This window comes from Dipodomys spectabilis, unplaced genomic scaffold (assembly GCF_019054845.1).
Source record: "Dipodomys spectabilis isolate Male_0828 unplaced genomic scaffold, ASM1905484v1 ptg000163l, whole genome shotgun sequence".
NCBI lineage: Eukaryota > Metazoa > Chordata > Mammalia > Rodentia > Heteromyidae > Dipodomys > Dipodomys spectabilis.
The window spans coordinates 12379332-12397500 of NW_024870840.1; the positions used below are offsets into that span (position 1 = coordinate 12379332).

General features: G+C 39.4%; 1 protein-coding gene across 2 annotated transcripts in view; it reads right to left on the reverse strand.

The window, feature by feature from the left end:
• Positions 1-211: 211 nt before the first annotated feature.
• The window catches only part of Slc5a8 (solute carrier family 5 member 8), a 35879-nt gene continuing 17921 nt past the window's right edge, over positions 212-18169 (reverse strand). For both annotated transcript variants that reach the window (XM_042693290.1, XM_042693289.1), the window contains 10 exons: positions 17584-17724; positions 15866-15995; positions 14423-14511; positions 13167-13279; positions 11612-11679; positions 7429-7515; positions 3890-4095; positions 1739-1842; positions 1194-1273; positions 212-489 (listed from right to left, as the gene is read on the reverse strand). In XM_042693290.1, the coding sequence (XP_042549224.1) occupies positions 364-489; positions 1194-1273; positions 1739-1842; positions 3890-4095; positions 7429-7515; positions 11612-11679; positions 13167-13279; positions 14423-14511; positions 15866-15995; positions 17584-17724 (1144 nt within the window). In that variant the 3' untranslated portion in view covers positions 212-363. The remainder of the gene's footprint in view (positions 490-1193; positions 1274-1738; positions 1843-3889; positions 4096-7428; positions 7516-11611; positions 11680-13166; positions 13280-14422; positions 14512-15865; positions 15996-17583; positions 17725-18169) is intronic.

The following is an 18169-nucleotide window of genomic DNA, read 5'->3' on the forward strand; positions in this document are numbered from 1 at the left end:
AGAAGCTCAGGGGCAGCACCCCAGCCCTGAGTTCAATCCCCAAGACTAGCACAAAAATGAAAGAGGCAGAGAGAGAAAGGGAGAGAGAGAAATGAATATGCCTTTGTCTTTCAAGTATCCTATAAATTTTAGAGCAGTAGCTTCATTGACAGAGATGGAAATGCTCATGCTGAAACTCTTGATTCTAGACAAACATCCACAAAACAGCATAGAAAGGGAAAGAAATCAGGACTTTGTTGTAACAAAAGTGTATATGCCAAATATCCATGATAGACAAGGAAAAACCACCTGAACTTGATCTAGAACTTGGTCCTAGAAAATAGATAAAAGTGAGACATAAGATCATTTAACATTGACATTGCTTCACAAGCGAGTCCCATTGGCCTTGGCGTTTTGATCTGTGGAGTTCAATTCCATGTGGTTGAATGCTGGATTGTCAGTTCCACCGTCTTCCACTGGATGAGATTTGTAGCTCAAATCATGATGTTGCTAAAAGAAAATGTCAACATGGTGATTACAAACAGTCTTTTGTTCTGTGCTAAATAATGATTACTGCCATTTTCCTTAGACCAGATGAGTATGGACAGAAAGAGAAAGAAGGGGGTGGGGGTGGGGGTGGTATGATGTGATGTGATGTGATGTGGTATGATATGATCTGATGTGATTACTGGGACTTGAACTCATGGTCTGGCCCTCTCTTAGCTTTTTTGCTCAAGACTTGCAACACTGCTTCACTTCCAGATTTGTGGTGGTTAACTGGAGTCTCACAAGACTTTTCCTGTCTGGGTTGGTTTGACCTTGATCCTCAGATCTCTGACTTCTGAGTAGCTAGGATTACAGGTGTTGTATGGAAGGAAAGAGAGATGTCCAAGGGATTTAGATCAGCAAAAAACGGCATGGAGGGTTAACCGATAGTGTACAGATACATACCTTCCTTGTTTGTTACTGTTCAAGAAACAGGCTAGGGCTGGGATGGAGCTCAGTGTAAGGTAAGCACTTCCCTATCAAGTGGTGGGTTTGATCCCCAGCACCAAAGAAAGAAAAAGAAAAGACAAAAGAAATAAAAGAGGAAGGAAGGCCGGAGGGAGGGAGGGAGGGAGGGAAGGAAGGAAGAAAGGAAGGAAGGGGCTACAACTGTTCATGAAGAAATAAAGCCCAGTTTCCTAATTTAGAGCAAATAAAAGCCAACTTACTTTCTTTAAGAAGTTGAAATTTGATAAAAAGTCCTCTTTGGTTAGTAAGACTCTAGAGTCTAAGTTCTGTTTTCTTCCTCCTAAAAGAGACAAATAATTTGAATTTATTAAAGCCATAATAACTATACAGTGACATCCTATAATATAGGCATTTAACTTTTTTTTATGCACTCAGACATCAGGGAATCCTTAAAATAGTGGTGAAGATTTAATCATGCCTCTTAAACATAAGCCAATCACTTCATCTGATGCTCCACTACAGCCATCTTTCCCCTGCTGAGAGGAAAACTGATTTTAAAGCATCCTGCATGATCCACCAATAAAATACCAAACCATCTGCCTCTGCTTTAACCAGCGGAGCTGCTTTTCCCAGTTTGCTGGCTACAGCATATTTAGGTGTGGGAAGAAATGTAGGGAATTATGAATTGTGGGAAGAAGTAGTCAAAACTAGTAGTATTTTTAAACTGGCTCATAATGAAACAACACTCACACCTGTAAACCAGTATCATAAAAACGGACACGCAGAGAAACACAAGAATAATTACCTGTTGATAAACTGATAAATATGCCCACAAGCAATGCTGTCAAAGTTCCAATGGTACTAAAGTACAGATATGATAAAGAATACCAGTTATCCATCAGTGGAGTCCTGAAAGAGAGCCAGAGTGGAACTGTAAGATTTCATGTTACACCAGTACAACCCCAAGTCTGGGTCCGTGAGCCCCATGACCAAGTGAAAATGCAATATTTAATAATGTTTTCAATGTCACCATCTGATGTTCATTTATTGGATCAGGAATTAAAAGCATGACTTCATCTTGATAATGTACTTGAGAAAGGACTTTGAAGCCCACAAAAATGGAGTCTTTAGCCCAAGAGAAACAAAACCCCTAATTTTTTTCTGCTTTAGTTATTTTCAGGTGAGGGTTTTCATTTTGCCTCTGCGTTTGCAGACTTCACAACAAGATGTGATCTTCTTACCTACAGTCTCCTACTGCTGGGACTACAAGTATATACCAGCATACCCATATGGATTACTGGTTGTCTTACTAACCTTTTGATTGGCCTAGCCTAGAAACCACAATCCTCCTGCTCTCTTCCTGAGGAGCTGGGATTATAGGCATGAGCCACCTAACCTGGCCGTGTTTTTTTTTCACTATTTTAACAAATATATATTGAGTATGTATTAGCTATTTACCACATACATGCTTATTGAGTTTATTGTTCTGTATCTAATAGTGTATCTTTTCACATTTCTTATAATTTTCTAGAAAGTGGAAACCACAGTGGGTGGGAAGAAGATACTTTCTAAAGTGGGTATGAAATAAATGTCCACCATAGCGCTAGGTAGATGTTGAAAAATTACTGTTTATTAGCTGAGTCATTTGGTTTCTTGTTTGTTTATTTGTGGTACTAGGGATCTAACCACAGACATTGTAGATGCTAGATAAACACTCTACCACAGGGTTCTACCCTTAGCCCCTATTGGCTGAATTTTTTTAATAGATAAGCTAACAACAGGAAAGTGACTGCAAACTTCTGCTAATATATTTGTTTTAGAAATCCAAGTGTCCATTTTGCTTATGCTGTTAAGGAAGATAATTATAGAACTGGGACAAGTGGAACCCGTAACCAGACATCATGAAAGAGTACAGATATCCTGAACATCCTCCCCCTTCGCATTCCACTTACTTTATCTGCATCCATTTCTGGCTGTCCGATGACTTTCCCAGCCCCCTTCTATTACTGCGTTCATGCTTGTCCAGGCCACTTCCTAAACCTCCTTTTCTATCCATAACACCTCATCTAGTCTCTGAAACATGCTTCCTGCTCTGAAAGTACCTTTTGTCCCTATCTGTGGAGAGCTTCCCTCACTTGGAGGTGCTACTGGCAAGTATTCTCATAGCTTAATCCCCTCCAGGTCATGATGGCTTTGCTAAAGATGATTGCTGTATATAATTATGTACCTTCTCTCCCCACCATGTCCGTTTGGTAGGCAATGGCACTATTTCTGCCTTCCTTGAAAATGTCCATGAGATTTGAGGTTTTCAGCTTGGATACTGGTATATTCACTAAACGAACACTTGCTTTCACATCTATACTGTATGGTAAAAATGCTCTTCTACAAACAGGATCATTTCATTAAATTAGACCACCCCAGTATTCAGAGATCCAGAAATACACTGCATAACTGAAACTTCCAGTTGGATGTTCAGAAACTAATTTCTGGAGCTCCAAAGACTCAAAGTCTTTAAAATGCAATAAATGGCAATGACCCAAAATAGTTAGACAACTGTAGCTTTTAATTAGTGGAGGATCTACTTCAAAGAGTGTATCAGAAATATTACTTTATAATCAAGCATTTCACCATAAAAGTTTTCAAAGACAGTGATAATCATTCATTCAGCTAAAGCTAGTGTTTGACAATTTCATCTACAGTACAATTTCACATTAATACTTGAGACCTCTTTAAATTTGTAAGGCAGGTATTTCTATAGATATTAAGAAACCAGGCTAGTTAATAATAAAGAAAGCAACTATGGCATTATGTGCTATCACTAGGTAAAATATTATAGCCAGAAAACCATATGGTTTTAGAATTTTTAAAAATCACAGTGTTAAGGGCAATACAAAAGGCAACTAGAGTTTTTTCTACTTGTCACATCATTTTAAAGATATGAAACAAAACGTCATACCGTTCAACGTTACGTATTTCAAAAGCACTAGTATAAAATGGCATTTCTGTTGTTGTCATCAAATCTGTCCCATTGTAGGTGCTGTTACACCCATAGGTTTCAAGGGATAATGGCATAGTTCTCTCAGGAAGTGGTGGATAAAGTTGAGCTCCAATTCCAACCCATAAAGACATGGCAAATCCAGCCAACAGACCACTCAAGGCTCCCTGCAAAATAAGAGTGCTTTTACAAGAAAAATAATTGCCTTCAGGCGGAATTTAGCATTGAGATATTAAGTTCATCTGGACATGCTGGTGCAGCTCTATAGTCCCAGCAAGCACTGGGGAAGCTGAAGCGTGAAGACTGTGAGTTCAACCTGGACTGTATGGGAAGACCCTGTGGAAGTGCATGAATGAAAGGTAGAGGGAAGGAAGAAGGAAGGGAGGGAGATGGGAGAGAAAAAAGATGAGGAAGGAGAAAGGGAGTAAAGGTGATGGCTGATTGAGACAGAAAAGGGAGAAGAGAGGAAATGAAGGAATGAAGGGAAGGAGGAAGAGAGGGAAGGAAGGATGGAAGAAGGGAGAAAGGGAGGGAAATGGAAAGAAAGGGAAATGAGGAAAGGGAAAATAACATGATCTAACCAAAGTTCCCCAACTCCCTTCCAAAAGCTCTTTTCCTTCATAGGATCTCTGGATCTTATCAAGGAACCATAGGCTCCTGGTCCTTCAGCCCTCCTTATTTCATAACCAATCACTAACTCCTGCACATTTTTCTCTTAATGCATTACGTATTTCCATGGCCAGCACTCTGTTCTTGCCTCCTTATCTCTTCACACCCCAAAACCTGCACCAGCCATCGTTGACTGCAGGCCAATTGTTTGTTCCCTTTGTTTCATGAACAAATGGCATGCTATTTCCATATATTTAACAACACGCGTGATCGTAATTGAGCTGAAGGATAATTAGGGGGAAAAGCTAGCAAACAGGTTTTCCAAATGACTGCAATTGTGCACATACACAACCACATGGTTGTGTGGCTGGTCAGATGTGACATTCTAGAAGAATGTCTCCATTTTCTAGAGAAAAGACTAGAGATGGAGAGAGGAGAACTTGACTAGAGTTTCTTCAGAAGCTCTTTGGTTTCTCATCCTTTAGAAGATTCGGCACCCATGTTTCACTGGAAATCCAGGTGTTTCTGTCAGCTCTTGAGTGTGTTAAGTCCTTCCTCTAAATATTGGAGGAAAAGCCAACCTCCAGCTGGGAAGCTGAGATTTAGAAGCAGTGTTGTCATGGCAGCAGCCTGAGCCATGGGGGGGCTGGGGGGGGCTACATAGAGGAAAGGAAGGATTGCTAGAGGGGAGTAGAAAGATGAAGTGACGACACACAGTAGGAAAAAAGAAAGGTGTGTTCATGGGAGAGTGAGAAAGTGATTTCTGTCAGGACTGAAGACTGAGAACTCTTGCATTGCTGAACTCCTTGGGTCTGCAAGGCAGCTGCAGTAAACGGGTTTAATAAGATGACGCCAGAATAGTAGAATACTTAGCTGTTGACAGGCCAGATGGGGCTAAATCTCAGTAATATATATGACTTGATCAAGAATCTACAAAATTATTTAGGTTCTAAAAAGTTATTAAATCCATGAAGGCAACCATCTGCAGCTCTGTGCTCCTAAGACAGTGTTCAGCCCATCAATATTCATTGAGCGAATGGAACAGAGAGAAGGAAGGAGGCAGGAAGATGGGGAGGAAGAGCAGGAGAGCTAGAAGAAGAGGAGAAAGGTACCCTAAAGGAAGGCAAATAATCTTGAACTGAAAAAAAAAAAAAACCAACTTGGATATGACAAGGGAAAAAAAAGGTATTTCCAGTGGCAGGAATAAAAGTATTTAGTTCCCATCTCTAAAAGTGCTTATCAGCCACAGATACAGCTTTCCTGGAGGCCATTCATAGTGGCAACAAGTCAAAAACAAAAAGCTGCTCTTTTTGTTTTCTGTACCTGTCCCAGGGCTTAAACTCAGGGCCTGGGCATTATCCCTGAGATTTTTTGTTCAAGGCTAGCACTCTATCACTTGAACCACAGCTCTACTTCCTGCTTTTTGTGGCTAATTGGAGATAAAAGTCTCAGGGACTTTCCTACCTGGGCTGACTTTGAACTGAGATCCTCAGATATCAGCCTTCTGAGTAGCTAGGATTTCGGGCATGAGCCACTGATACCTGGATGATTTTTTTTCCCTTGACACTCAACAAAACTTCAACAATCTGAGAAAGATAAAAACAGCTCCTTTTCATTGTAACTAATTTCTGCCATGACACTTTATTAAAAATATATATTTTTTCTTTTAAGATTTTTAAGCAAGGAGCTGGTAGCCCAGGCCTATAATCCTAGCAACTCAGGAGGCTGAGATCTGAGGATCACCATTCAAAGCCAGACCAGGCTGAAAAGTCTGCAAGAATTTTATCTCCAGTTTAGCACCAAAAAAGCCAGAAGTGGAGGTGTGGCTCAAGTGTTAGAGGGCTAGCCTTGAGCACAAAGCTCAGGGACAGCACCCAGGCCGTGAGTTCAAGCCCCAGGACTAGCACCAAAGACAAAGATTTGTAAGTATATTAGCTGCACAAAGGGTTTTATTGCAACTCTTTGAGAATTATTAATCATGGTCTTTTTTCTTCCTTTTTCCTTTTTTTTTTAAAAACATTACCATAAAGGTAATGTGCAGAGGGATTACAGTTATATAAGTCAGGTTTTGAGTATATTTCTTTTTGAACAGTGTCACCTCTTCCCTCATTTCCTCCCAGTATTTTTCCCCTCCTGGCCCTTCTCCCCATTAATCACAGTCTTCATTCCAATCTGTCTTAGCAATTTTTAATGACTGACAAGGAAAATGAAATAAGTCATAGTTCTGTGATGAGGCTATATATGAAGTATAAAGCAAATACACACATCAGTTTTCCCAAACTTTATCCTATAGAGGGAATGATTTCTATTCCCTTTATCATAGACTAAAATTTAGTATTTCTGAACAAAGATTTGTCTATATAGAAGAGCAGAGATATCACCCCTTTATTTCCAGTGACACTCAAGCTTCTGGGGGCTAGAACCATGCTTTCATAGAACACCTTTAATGTGAGAAGTACCAAGTTTCTGGTTAAGGTGGTAAACCTCTGACAGCCTCTGTTTGCTGTCATAAGGCTTTTCACAGGTGTCTTCAGCTTTCTTGTTCTCAAAGCTCTCATACCTGAGTCTATTGATCTCCTTTAAGTCCTGGCTATTTAAGTCCTATTCATTGTGAATATTTAAAGTTGAACCATATGGTTCTGGCATTTTTCCATTTAGCTTCCCTACATGCAGGTCTCCAGTGCCTAGTGCTTCACTCTTCATCTGTCAAAGTAAAAAATGACTTTTAAGTCATCAAGAAGAGTAACTGGTGACAGATGTCAAAGTGACCACATTTCTACAACTGAGGAAAACAAAGATGTCATCATTCCTTTCCAATGGAGGTAAGAGATAGAGCTGCTGCTATAGCTGGGAAAATAAACTTTATATACACATCCATTCTTTATACTTACAAGTGAGTTGGCAAAGGGAACTAGAATGCCCAAAGAAAACAGGCCCAGAAGTGGTCCACCAATCATGCCAAATATACTGAGTGCTGCCTACAGAAATACAGAGTCAGTGGTTAGCAATCCCAAATCCAAATGAACATATCTCAAAAGAAATTTCACAGGATGACGATTTAAAATAGTCATTTTCCTCCAGGAAAATCACAGTTTTATTTGTGGAGCTTTGTCAGTAGTAAAGAAAACTTCTGCTCCTCAATCTCAAGTGTCCATCTGTTTGTTAGGAGCCCTCAAGAAGGGGCAACGAAATGCAAAGAAGACAGAGAGCCATGAGGCTCTGGTAATACCTGTGTGAGTGCGTGAAGCCAGGCTGTCCCATTGCAGCCTTGTTCTGATAAATCACTCTATGCCTTTGTGTATTGGTAGCCCCAAAGTACTCCACAGAATAAGCCTATGAGCAGGTTTTACTAAGCAACCTGAGATAATGATAAAACACACCACCAGGTCCTCATCCTGACCTGGTTCTCTAACAATGAAACTAAAATTCAAATATAATTTTTAAACATTGGACAAATGATATTTTTTTAAGTTTTAAATTCCAGTTGGGTAATCAAAACTGTTGTTGGTGAAATACCTAAGTTATCCTGGGCACCTGAAGTAGGCATTCCATACGTGGCATAATCTTCCCCTTCATGAAATTACACAGACTACTAAATACAGAACTGTTTATGAAATGATAACCCCTCTGGTACCTCACCTTTATAATAAAAATAAATATTTAATTTTTTAAAATACATAACATTAAATACAGAAACCACAATACAGTTAGATCACTGAGGTGATACAAAGAAGTACACGTACTCTGGTCATAGTTACAAAACAGAGCTCAAACTTAGCCAGGTAACAGAAAAAGTTCACCCGAATGAGTGGCATTTCAGTTGGAAGGTGATGAAGAAGTAAGACTTAGGCAGTTGGGAAGACAGAGGCAGGACTGATGCAGAGAGATACATGCTAAAGATGTAAATCAGAAAGAAGAGGCCCTTCTAAAGACTGGTCCATCTGCATCCCAACACCTCCACAGAAGTTGGAGGAACCTTTCCAACCCCAAGTTGTTCTCCAAGAAGAAAGTTTTCACATACCACTCGAGGTGAAGAGCCCTTCAGATGAAACAAAATGAGCAAAAATAAACTGTCACTTCTGAGAGGATCAAGTGGACATACTTTCCCCATATTTCACCTGCCAATAACTAAAAGTTATGGACATGACATATAAAATAAACATTGGAGCAATCTGAAAGGTAAAGAAATGGTAGAGCGATTACCTTGGTGTCTGAAAAGTGACCTGGTAAATTCTCTTGTGGTTTTCATTTCATGTATGTATCCCAGTCTTAGAGCTAAAGAATCCTGTCAACTCAGATGGCACAAAGCATAGGCACAAGCAGAAATCAAAACAAAAAGGCCACTATAGGCCTTCTCTCTCTATTCATAGGACCAGAAAAGAAGCACTCTGGAAAGATAGAAATCCCTACATTCCATCCAAGCACCAGAGAATAATCTGTAACCCGTCCACACCCATACCAGCAATGGCTGGTAGAGAGCTGAGATTCTGCCCTGTTCCCTGTACCAAGGCACGCTTTTGCCTCCCTGATGAGTAGGATCATGGGAAGCCTAATGCAGAGTCTGTACTTCCTGCCTAGCAGGAAGGAAGCCATCTGCATCAAGGTGTCAGCGAATACAACAGAAGATTATCCTGTTGTGTTTGGGAGTATTGGATGGTCCTAGTTACTCAGCCTCCCAGGAATGATTTCTCTTCTTAAGCTCACTGTTCATCAAGATAGTTCTTAGACATCATCTCAAACAGATCATTATGGCTATGCCATTACATGATAGATAAGAGGCACAGGTCACTGTCACAGGACAAATAGAACCAAGGAATGAGATGACCAATTGATCAGGAAAGTCTCTACCTGTATTCTTGCAAGGGTAAACCTTGTCTGAAGGTGGATAAAAGTTAATTTGATGAGGTGAACTCGTCTCTTGGAAATCTAGGGTCCAGGGTAGGAAAGTCCTAGGGTTAAGTTATATCATAGTGCTGACATATAGTATCAACTCTAAGACACTTGAGTGGATCTGTGGTGGTCACTACTCTTATGATATGCTATGATAAGTTTCATAGCAGAACCACACTCTACCTCCCAACACTGTAGGGTCAATAATGAACAGATTGCCTGAACTTGTGTGTCAAATCACACACAATTGTTGGAGGGTGAGGAAGAGTCTTGAGCATCCTCAGAACAATCTGATAGGAAGTGAACCAGATGTAGTACAAAGGGTAGAACAGGTCCAAAGTTGAGTAGTAGGGATGATATTAAGGGATTTCATTAAGGATCAACAACAGATTAACTCAAGTTGAGGGAAGAGTGGTTCAAAAGTAGCCATCAGATGACTTATAAATACAAGATAACTATCAGAGGCCAGAGAAGACACACCCATCAAGGTGAAAGGTTAGTAGCTGGTGGGCGGCCAAAATGAGTCATGGTAGAGGGTGTCAGTGACCTTACTCCAAGTAACTGGATATGGGACATCAAGAACACAAAAAGATAGTGGGATCACTGGGGCTTGGAAAAACAATCACCTGGTAACAGTAAGAGGAGCTGGGAAGACTTGGTGAAGGCAGACTTAATGTTTCTCAGTCATAGAAAAAAATGGCACATAGGAGTAAAACAAGAGGACCAAGAGGACTCAAAGGGGAACAGTATGATTTTTGAGGGGAGACACAGTATATTAGAGGTGATACTGAAAATTCAAAAACACAAACTTAGATGTGACCCAATCGAGCCAAAGTTTGGGTCTTACCCATCCCAAATGGCTACTGGATCAAGTGCTTCTAGAAGTCACAGGTTGTGGAAACAGTGGTGGAGCTGGTCCAAGAGAATAGTGTGAAAATACACTGGTGGAAGTCTTTCCATGTTATCAGGACTGGCAGGTTATTCTGTCTAGCCATCCTGGGCATAGATGGAAATGTTATCATAAGGGCATCTTCAAGTAGGTAACAAAAAAGTTGATGTTATCTAGGGGCTGGTGGCTCATGCCTGTAATCCCAGCTACTCAGGAGACTGAGATCTGATGATCATGGTTCAAAGCCGGCAGAAAAATCCCCCTGAGAGTCTTATCACCAATTAACCACTCAAAAAATGGAAGTGGCACTGTGGTTCAAGTGGTAGAGCACTAACCTTGAGCACAAACAGCCTCAGGGACAACACCTTGGCCCTAAGTTCAAGCCCCACAACCGACAAGAAAAGTTGATGTTTCACTGTCTGGGGAAGTGAATGGATGGACCAGGTCTCCAGCAAGCATAGTCTCGAGGCTTGATGGAGACAAGCCAGTTTGGGAGCACGCTATGGTATAACTGTAAACAGGGCTTTACCCTTATTGGTGAGGCCTGGATCAAGCCATGGACAATGGGCCTAGAGAGGCGTGGAAAGTACACCTAGGTATAAGAATTCCAGTTGAAACCATCTCCCTGACAGCAACATCATCCAATCTCTGAAAGCTGTTCCCCCAATAGGAGACTGGAGTTCTTAATATTTACGGCAAGTTTTACCTGGTGGTAATTTCCACAACACACCCATGAGAAGCATCAAGAGACTAGAAAGTAGAATAAAAACCACTACAGCCACCACAGAGTATTCTACTATGCTTCGCCCATTTCTCCATTAGAGCCAGCTCCCTGTTACTCTCTTCCATTTGTCCCATAAATAAGAAAAAAAATAACCTTTTTGCTTTAATCATATTTCAAATCAACTACTTATGCTGCCTTTGTAACTGGGATTACATGGGATTAATGGGTGGATCCCAACACGCCCTTCGTTATTGTTGTTGATGCTTGTTTATTGAGAGTCTCACTGACTTTTTACCCAGCTGGCCTCAAACCACATTTTTCCTGATCTCCACTTCATGAGTATCTGGGATTACAGTAGGAGTCACCTGGCCTAGTCCTAAAAGTTTCTTTTCAATGATTCAGTCATTTCTACCTATGTTATAGTTGTGTGTGTGTGTGTGTGTGTGTGTGTGTATCTATATCTATATCCATATACACATACACATACACACACACAAAGAGGACAGTCCCATGAACACTGAAAACAATAACTTAATGATTATGATGTAGACCTTGAGGACTCAGGACTTACCTGTAACAAAGCTCCCATTAGTGATGCCAGAGCAGCCATTCCAATACACAGGGCTCCAAACAGCACACCTAAACAGAGAAAAGGCCATGTGAGTTGCAGATTCAGAGATTCAGAATTCTCAAGAGAATAAGCCAATGCACCTTTGAGTCCAGGCAATGATACTATGGTGGTAAAGAATGCCCACACCCATCAATACCAGCAAAACCAGGAAAGAGCTATTTTCCTTCAAGACAGCCACATGCAAAGAGGACAAACAGAACCTTACATGTGACCTAGGATTAGTTACAATAGGAGGTTATGTAAGGAAAAAAAATCCCTGCAATCAACTGCAAAGGATTTTAAGATTTAGAACTATTATATTATTAGTTTAATCTTCCATAAACATTTGTTTATAAAGAAAGGCTCAGGTCTCTGTGTTCAGCTTACCAGAGCTCTGCTCTGGACAATAAGAGAATGATAAACAGAATTAGACTCTTCTGACTTTAATGTTCGTTTCTTCCAAGAAGTGGCAATCATACCACGAGGTGGTTTAGGATTATTTTTTTTAATTTTGTGATCCTCTGACCTCCAGTTCCAAACTTCTGGAATTAAAGGCATGTACTACCATATGTAGCTCTTTTTTTTGGGATGATCCTTTCCCATTAGATAGGTCATGACAAGGCATCATTAAGGGTTTTGTATTCAAAATTATTGGATAAATATTTAAATCGACTGCCATGTTCTTAGGTACAATGTTCTTTCTACACTTGCCTTAATATAATGGTTTCAGAGATTCTCTTAAAAATGAAAGTCACCCTGGACATGTAGGTATACGGTTGTAATTCTAACACTTAGAATGCTGATGCAGGAAGAACTTGAATTTGAAGCCAGCCTGGACTACACAGCAAAACAGGCAAGGCAACAGATAAAAAGTTTTATCTGTATTACATTAGCATGATTAATGGTTTGTCATTAATCATCATCTAGGAGAGTCAAATAGAGCCCCTGGTAATTATCCTTTGTCATTCGCTGATAATTCAATAATTTTTGAGATAATATCTTATTATGTAACTGAGGCTGAGCTTGAACTCATAATTTTCCTGCCCCAGCCCTCTCCTCTCCAAATTCTGAAGGTGCAAGTATAAATCACCACCACCATGCCAAGTTTAAATGTTTGAAGTACCTCAACTTACCTTGGTTGGAAATATGCTCACTGCTGCATTAAAATGTACGCATGTATTGCCACCAGGCACTAGTGGCTCACGCCTGTAATCCTAGCTACTCAGGAGGCTGAGATCTGAGGATCACGGTTCAAAGCCAGCTCAGGCAGAAAAGTCTGTAGGACTCTGATTATAACTACCAAAAAAAAAAAAAAAAAAGGCCAGAAGTGGAGCTGTGGCTTAAGTGGTAGAGTGCTAGACTTGAGCACAAAAGCTCAGAGACGGCACCCAGGCCCTGAGTTCAAACCCCAGAACCAGAGAAACAGTCTCTCTGAGAAAAAAAAAAAAAAAAAATATATATATATATATATATATATACACACAAATAAAATTGTGCGAGAAAAAAAGAAACTTACTCATTCCTTGGGAAACCCAAGACAAAGACCTTTCTGAGAGAGATGTGAAGTGAGGTTTGATTAGATCTTCCACAGTGACTGCAGCTAGAGCATTAATGCTGGAGGACACCGTGCTGTAAAGGAAAAGAAAATGTTTTAGGTTTCTATTTTTGTTTTCTTTCTTTACAATTTTTAAACTGATTTTCATTGTTTTATTGTCTTAAGTAGTTGTACAAATCCAACATGTCAGTTTATGAGTACAGTGCTTCTTGGTCAATGTCACTCTTTCCATCATTCGCCTCCATCTTTTCCAGCCCCACCCATCTCCTCAAGTGTTCTGGTTCCATTTTCACATATGTACATTGACAATTATGTTTGTATTTGCCCATGTAGTTTATAATGTTTATCCTTACTAACACTTTTAGCAATAATGAGGAAGAAGGGAGCAAATTGGTGCTTTCAAACATAATCAGATTTGTATGTTTTGTTAAAAAAACAAAACAAAACAATGACAGCATCCTCTTGCTGGAAGCTATTATTACCCAAGGATGATTATGTCAACATGCATAAGCTTCAAAGCAAAAAAGAACAAGTTCATGTTACTTTAATTTCCAGTTAATCCTCTGTGCCTATAAAAAAAAAAACCCTGCATATATATATATATATAACTCAGTATCATTACACAACAACTTTAAAGCATATTTTTTTCCTTATGGCATAAAAAAAACTATTCTAACTCTTCAGTAACATATACTATAAATAACAGTATTCATTTCCTGAATCATCACAGATGTATATTATTCTTGTTGATAACAACAATTCCATGAAGAAAACACTGGAAGAAAGTCTGATGATCAAGTTCAATGATGAAACACATGATCCATTGAACAATTACTAGTTTCCAACATGTAAATGGGATATTTAATCATTGACCACATACGTCTTAAACCCAGACTGTTGGCATTCATTTTTGACAAGCAGTGAAAGTTACCACCAAGTGTCATCCTCACTGCAACCCGACAGGGGTAGGTAGCTGTGTAGTAGAGAGCAGAAACCCCCATTGAAAGGTAGAGCCTGGCTGTGACTGGATACTGTGCCACAGAGATAAGCTTCAGAGCAGTAGCGAAGAAATATGGGTGCGTTTGCTTCCTATGGGCTATTTGTGCGCATGTGCAGAATTAATCTTTATCCCTCCAAAGTAACCAATAAGAAGGGAAAGATTGCTACAGGTAACGGCATGCTCATATGATACTATGTTCATAGAATCAGGTTCATACCTTAATGTTCCACTGTAAGCACAAGCCACAAAAAGTCCAGGAACTCCAGGAAAGTCTTGTAAAATGTCCAGTACCAAATAAGGCATGAGCTGCAAAATTCCAAATTTTACACGCAAGTCCAGTTTGCTATTAATTACAATTAATTTAAACATCTGATGTATCACATGTTCTTCCAACGCTGAGGGAAGATACCCGCATAACTAAAATTTCCTAATACCTAAAAGCAAAAGTCCGTTATGACTAGCACTTAAAAAAGAAACAAGCAGCGTAGCAATTAAGTATGAAGTGTTAGAAACCAGAGATGGCTTTGCTTACTTAATTTCTTTCAGCCTCATTTTCCTCATCTGTAAGAGACGAGTAATATTAACCAATGAGTTTCTGTAAAAGTTAAGTTATATAATCTTTGTAAAGCCTTTAATGAACACAGAAAGCAGAAAAGTTCAGAAAAGATAGCTGTTATTCTATGGGGAAAAATAGCCATTTTCTGAAACTAGCTAATCTAGGAGGATAAGGGGGTGGGAAAGATTGGAAGGGAAAGAATGATAAAAAGGATATTAATTAAGATGTGTTATAACTCAGTATATTGAACTAAAAACCACTTTGTATAACTACTTAATAATAATAAAAAAAAGCTTCTGTACTTTAATAAACTGCATCTGCTCTACTTTTTTTAAATGATTAATTGGAGATAAGGATCGCAAGGACCTTGATCCTCAGATCTCAGCTTCCTAAATAGCTAGAATTACAGGCCTAAGCCATCAGCACCCAGATGACTTTTTTTTTTTTTTTTTTTTTTGGTCAGTCTGGGGCCTGAACTCTGGGCCTGGACTCTGCCCTTCAGCTCTTCATCTCAAGGCTAGTGCTCTACCACTTGAACCACAGCACCACTTCCGGCTTTTTCTGCTTATGTGGTGTGGAGGAATTGAACCCAGGGCATGCAAGGCAAGCACTCTACCACTGAGCCACCTTCCCAGCCCCGCAGCTGGCTTTTAAAAAAACCGTTTACACTGTTACTCCTAGGCCAGTAACTTTTATATAACACTTGGCTGGAAATTTTCTTTTTCCAACTATTCCAAGAATTTAACTTTGCATAAAACACTCTTCATTCTTGCTGTCCGTTAAAATACATTTTGCAAAATGTTCTTTTTCTTCGGGCATAAAAAGGACTATTGTAAGTCCTCAGAAATGTATACCATAAATAGCAACACTATTAATTTCCTGAATCACCATGAACATAGATGGGAAAGATGAGTAGATTTTGCACACTTGTGTCTCTATGAGAACACAAACTATTTTTCCTTTCAAAATACTTGCTTTTGGTTTGTTTGATAACCTCAAGGCCTCATGCTTGCTAAGCAGGTACTCTACCACTTGAGTCATTTCCCAGCCCAAATAGGCTTTTTTGAAAATCTTTAATACACAAGAAAAGACACGATAGCAAACCTGGTCTGCTTCTGATACTTTCTTGGATGTCCAAGGGTCACATTCACGATACCTTGAATACAGGGCAAGTCCGCACAGCACAGAGCAGGTGAGGATGACCCACAGCCCCACAAGATTGATGTAAAGAGATCTAAAGAAGGAAAAACAAACCACCGAATGAACATTGTAATCTCCCTTCCAAAGATGAAGAAAAAGACTGCATGCACAAAAGAGCATTTTTATGATCATTCTCAGTGCATGCATGTTATCTTTGGGTTATCAAAAATGCTACCTTGGAAGCAAGTGGCTCAAGTGATAGGTATTGATAGGCAAGTGCAAGGCCCTGAATTCAAATGCCAAAGGTAGCCCCCAAATGCTAGCATCATATTCTAATATAAAAATCTAAGCTACATATGATATCCGCTGATGATGTTATCTTGAAATACTTGTAGTAGATAGTGTTTTTCCATGAAATGAGTATGTGCTCATGATTGAGATTTGTGGGGTTTGGGAGATTTATCATGGTATCTGATCATATTACTTCAGGTCTTGTCATGAAATCAAGAATTTTTTTTTATTTAAGTAGTTGTACAAAGGAGTTGCCATTCAATAAAGCAGTTTATGAATACAGTGTGTCCTGATAAGTGTCACCCTTTCATGATTCTCAGCCATCCCTCCCAACCCACCCCTTTCCTTCTTTTATTAAGTTTTTAGGAGATTTATATATATATATATATATATATATATATATATATACATATATATATATATGTATGATGTTTTGCCATTTAATGAAGTAGTTTATGTATACAATGTATCTTGATCTGTGTCATCCCTTCAATACCTTCATCCTTCAATCCACCCCCCCCTTATGTTTCTTAATTTTGTGGTATGTGAAATTTGAATTCTCAACTGCACTCTCCTCCCCTCCCCCCATTCATCTGTCTACTCCTCCCTCACTATTCCCCTCCCCTTCATAAAAGTGCACATTTCCTAGTATGTATTTTGTTGGGCTTTGACTTCGTCTTTCTAAGGAATTATACGATTTGAGCTCTCCGTAGAGGCTATTATACCTCAGTTAATTCATTTGCAACCTTGCCCGACTGGTTTATTTTCTATTAATGATATTCAGAGGCTGATGGGTTTTGTCCTCTGCTAATTGTTGGCAGTGGCCCTTGGCTTTGTGGCAGGGATTCCTTTCTCCATAGCATCAATATTACAAAGTAGGTAAAAATGACCCACCTAGGTTCAAGTACTCCTCCTATGCCGGGAAAGGTGCTGAACCATGTGGAAAGTAACTTGTTTAGTAACAAAATTGGGTTTTTGTGTTTCACATGCTCAAATGAATAAAAGAAGAATTTATGTACAACTACTTTGTGAAATGCTTTAGCTTGGGCTAGGAAAGTGGCTCAGTGGTAGAGCACTTGCCTTGCATGCCTGAGGCCCTGGGTTCATTCCTCAGCACCACATAAGCAAAAACAAAAAAGCCAGAAGTGGCACTGTGGCTCAAGTGGTAGAGTGCTAGCCTTGAGCTGAAGAGCTGAGGGACAGCGCCCAGACCCAGAGTTCAGGCCCCACGACCGGACCCCCCAAAAAAAATGCTTTAGCTTCTAGTATAAATTTGTAAGTCCAAATAGAAACTGTACATGTAAATTAATTTCAGCCAACCTTGACTTACGGAAGAGTTTCCATAAACAAATGGCAGTTGTGAATGATTCATACACTATAGTTTTGCTTACAGTTTTCCCTGGAATCTGCTTTTGCAGGAAATGTATCTCTGCACTTGAGACTGGTTGATACCGTAGATGCTGGTCCATGTGAAGGTCCCTCCTATAATAATTGTCCAGAATGTGTGTCTTTGCAAAGGGTTAGGATTAAAACTAAATGAAAAGAAATGAGAACAAACCTGAATCATTGACAAAGACTAAAGAAAATCCTGCTATCCTCCTCTTGGATGCAAGACATATACATGGATGTATACATTTATTAAGCAATATAAAAGATCATTTCTAGCTGAAATTTAATTCTAAAAACTTGTGAAGATATTTGAAATATTTAGATGAGATTGGGGAAAACAAATATTATGAACATTATTCTCCTCCTAGCCTTAGGAAGCTTGTTAAATAAGCCAGCCTTGCCACAATCAGAGAAGGAAGAAAGCAAAAGGGGGTTGCAAGAATAATAGGATGAGAGAGAAAGAGAGAGGTTTCTAAGTGCATCATATAAATAGATATGACACTGAAGTGAACACAAAACATATTTTGTGCATGTAATTTCTCTGTTGGCAAATGTATTGTCATGATTCAAATTCACATTTCAGCTCCA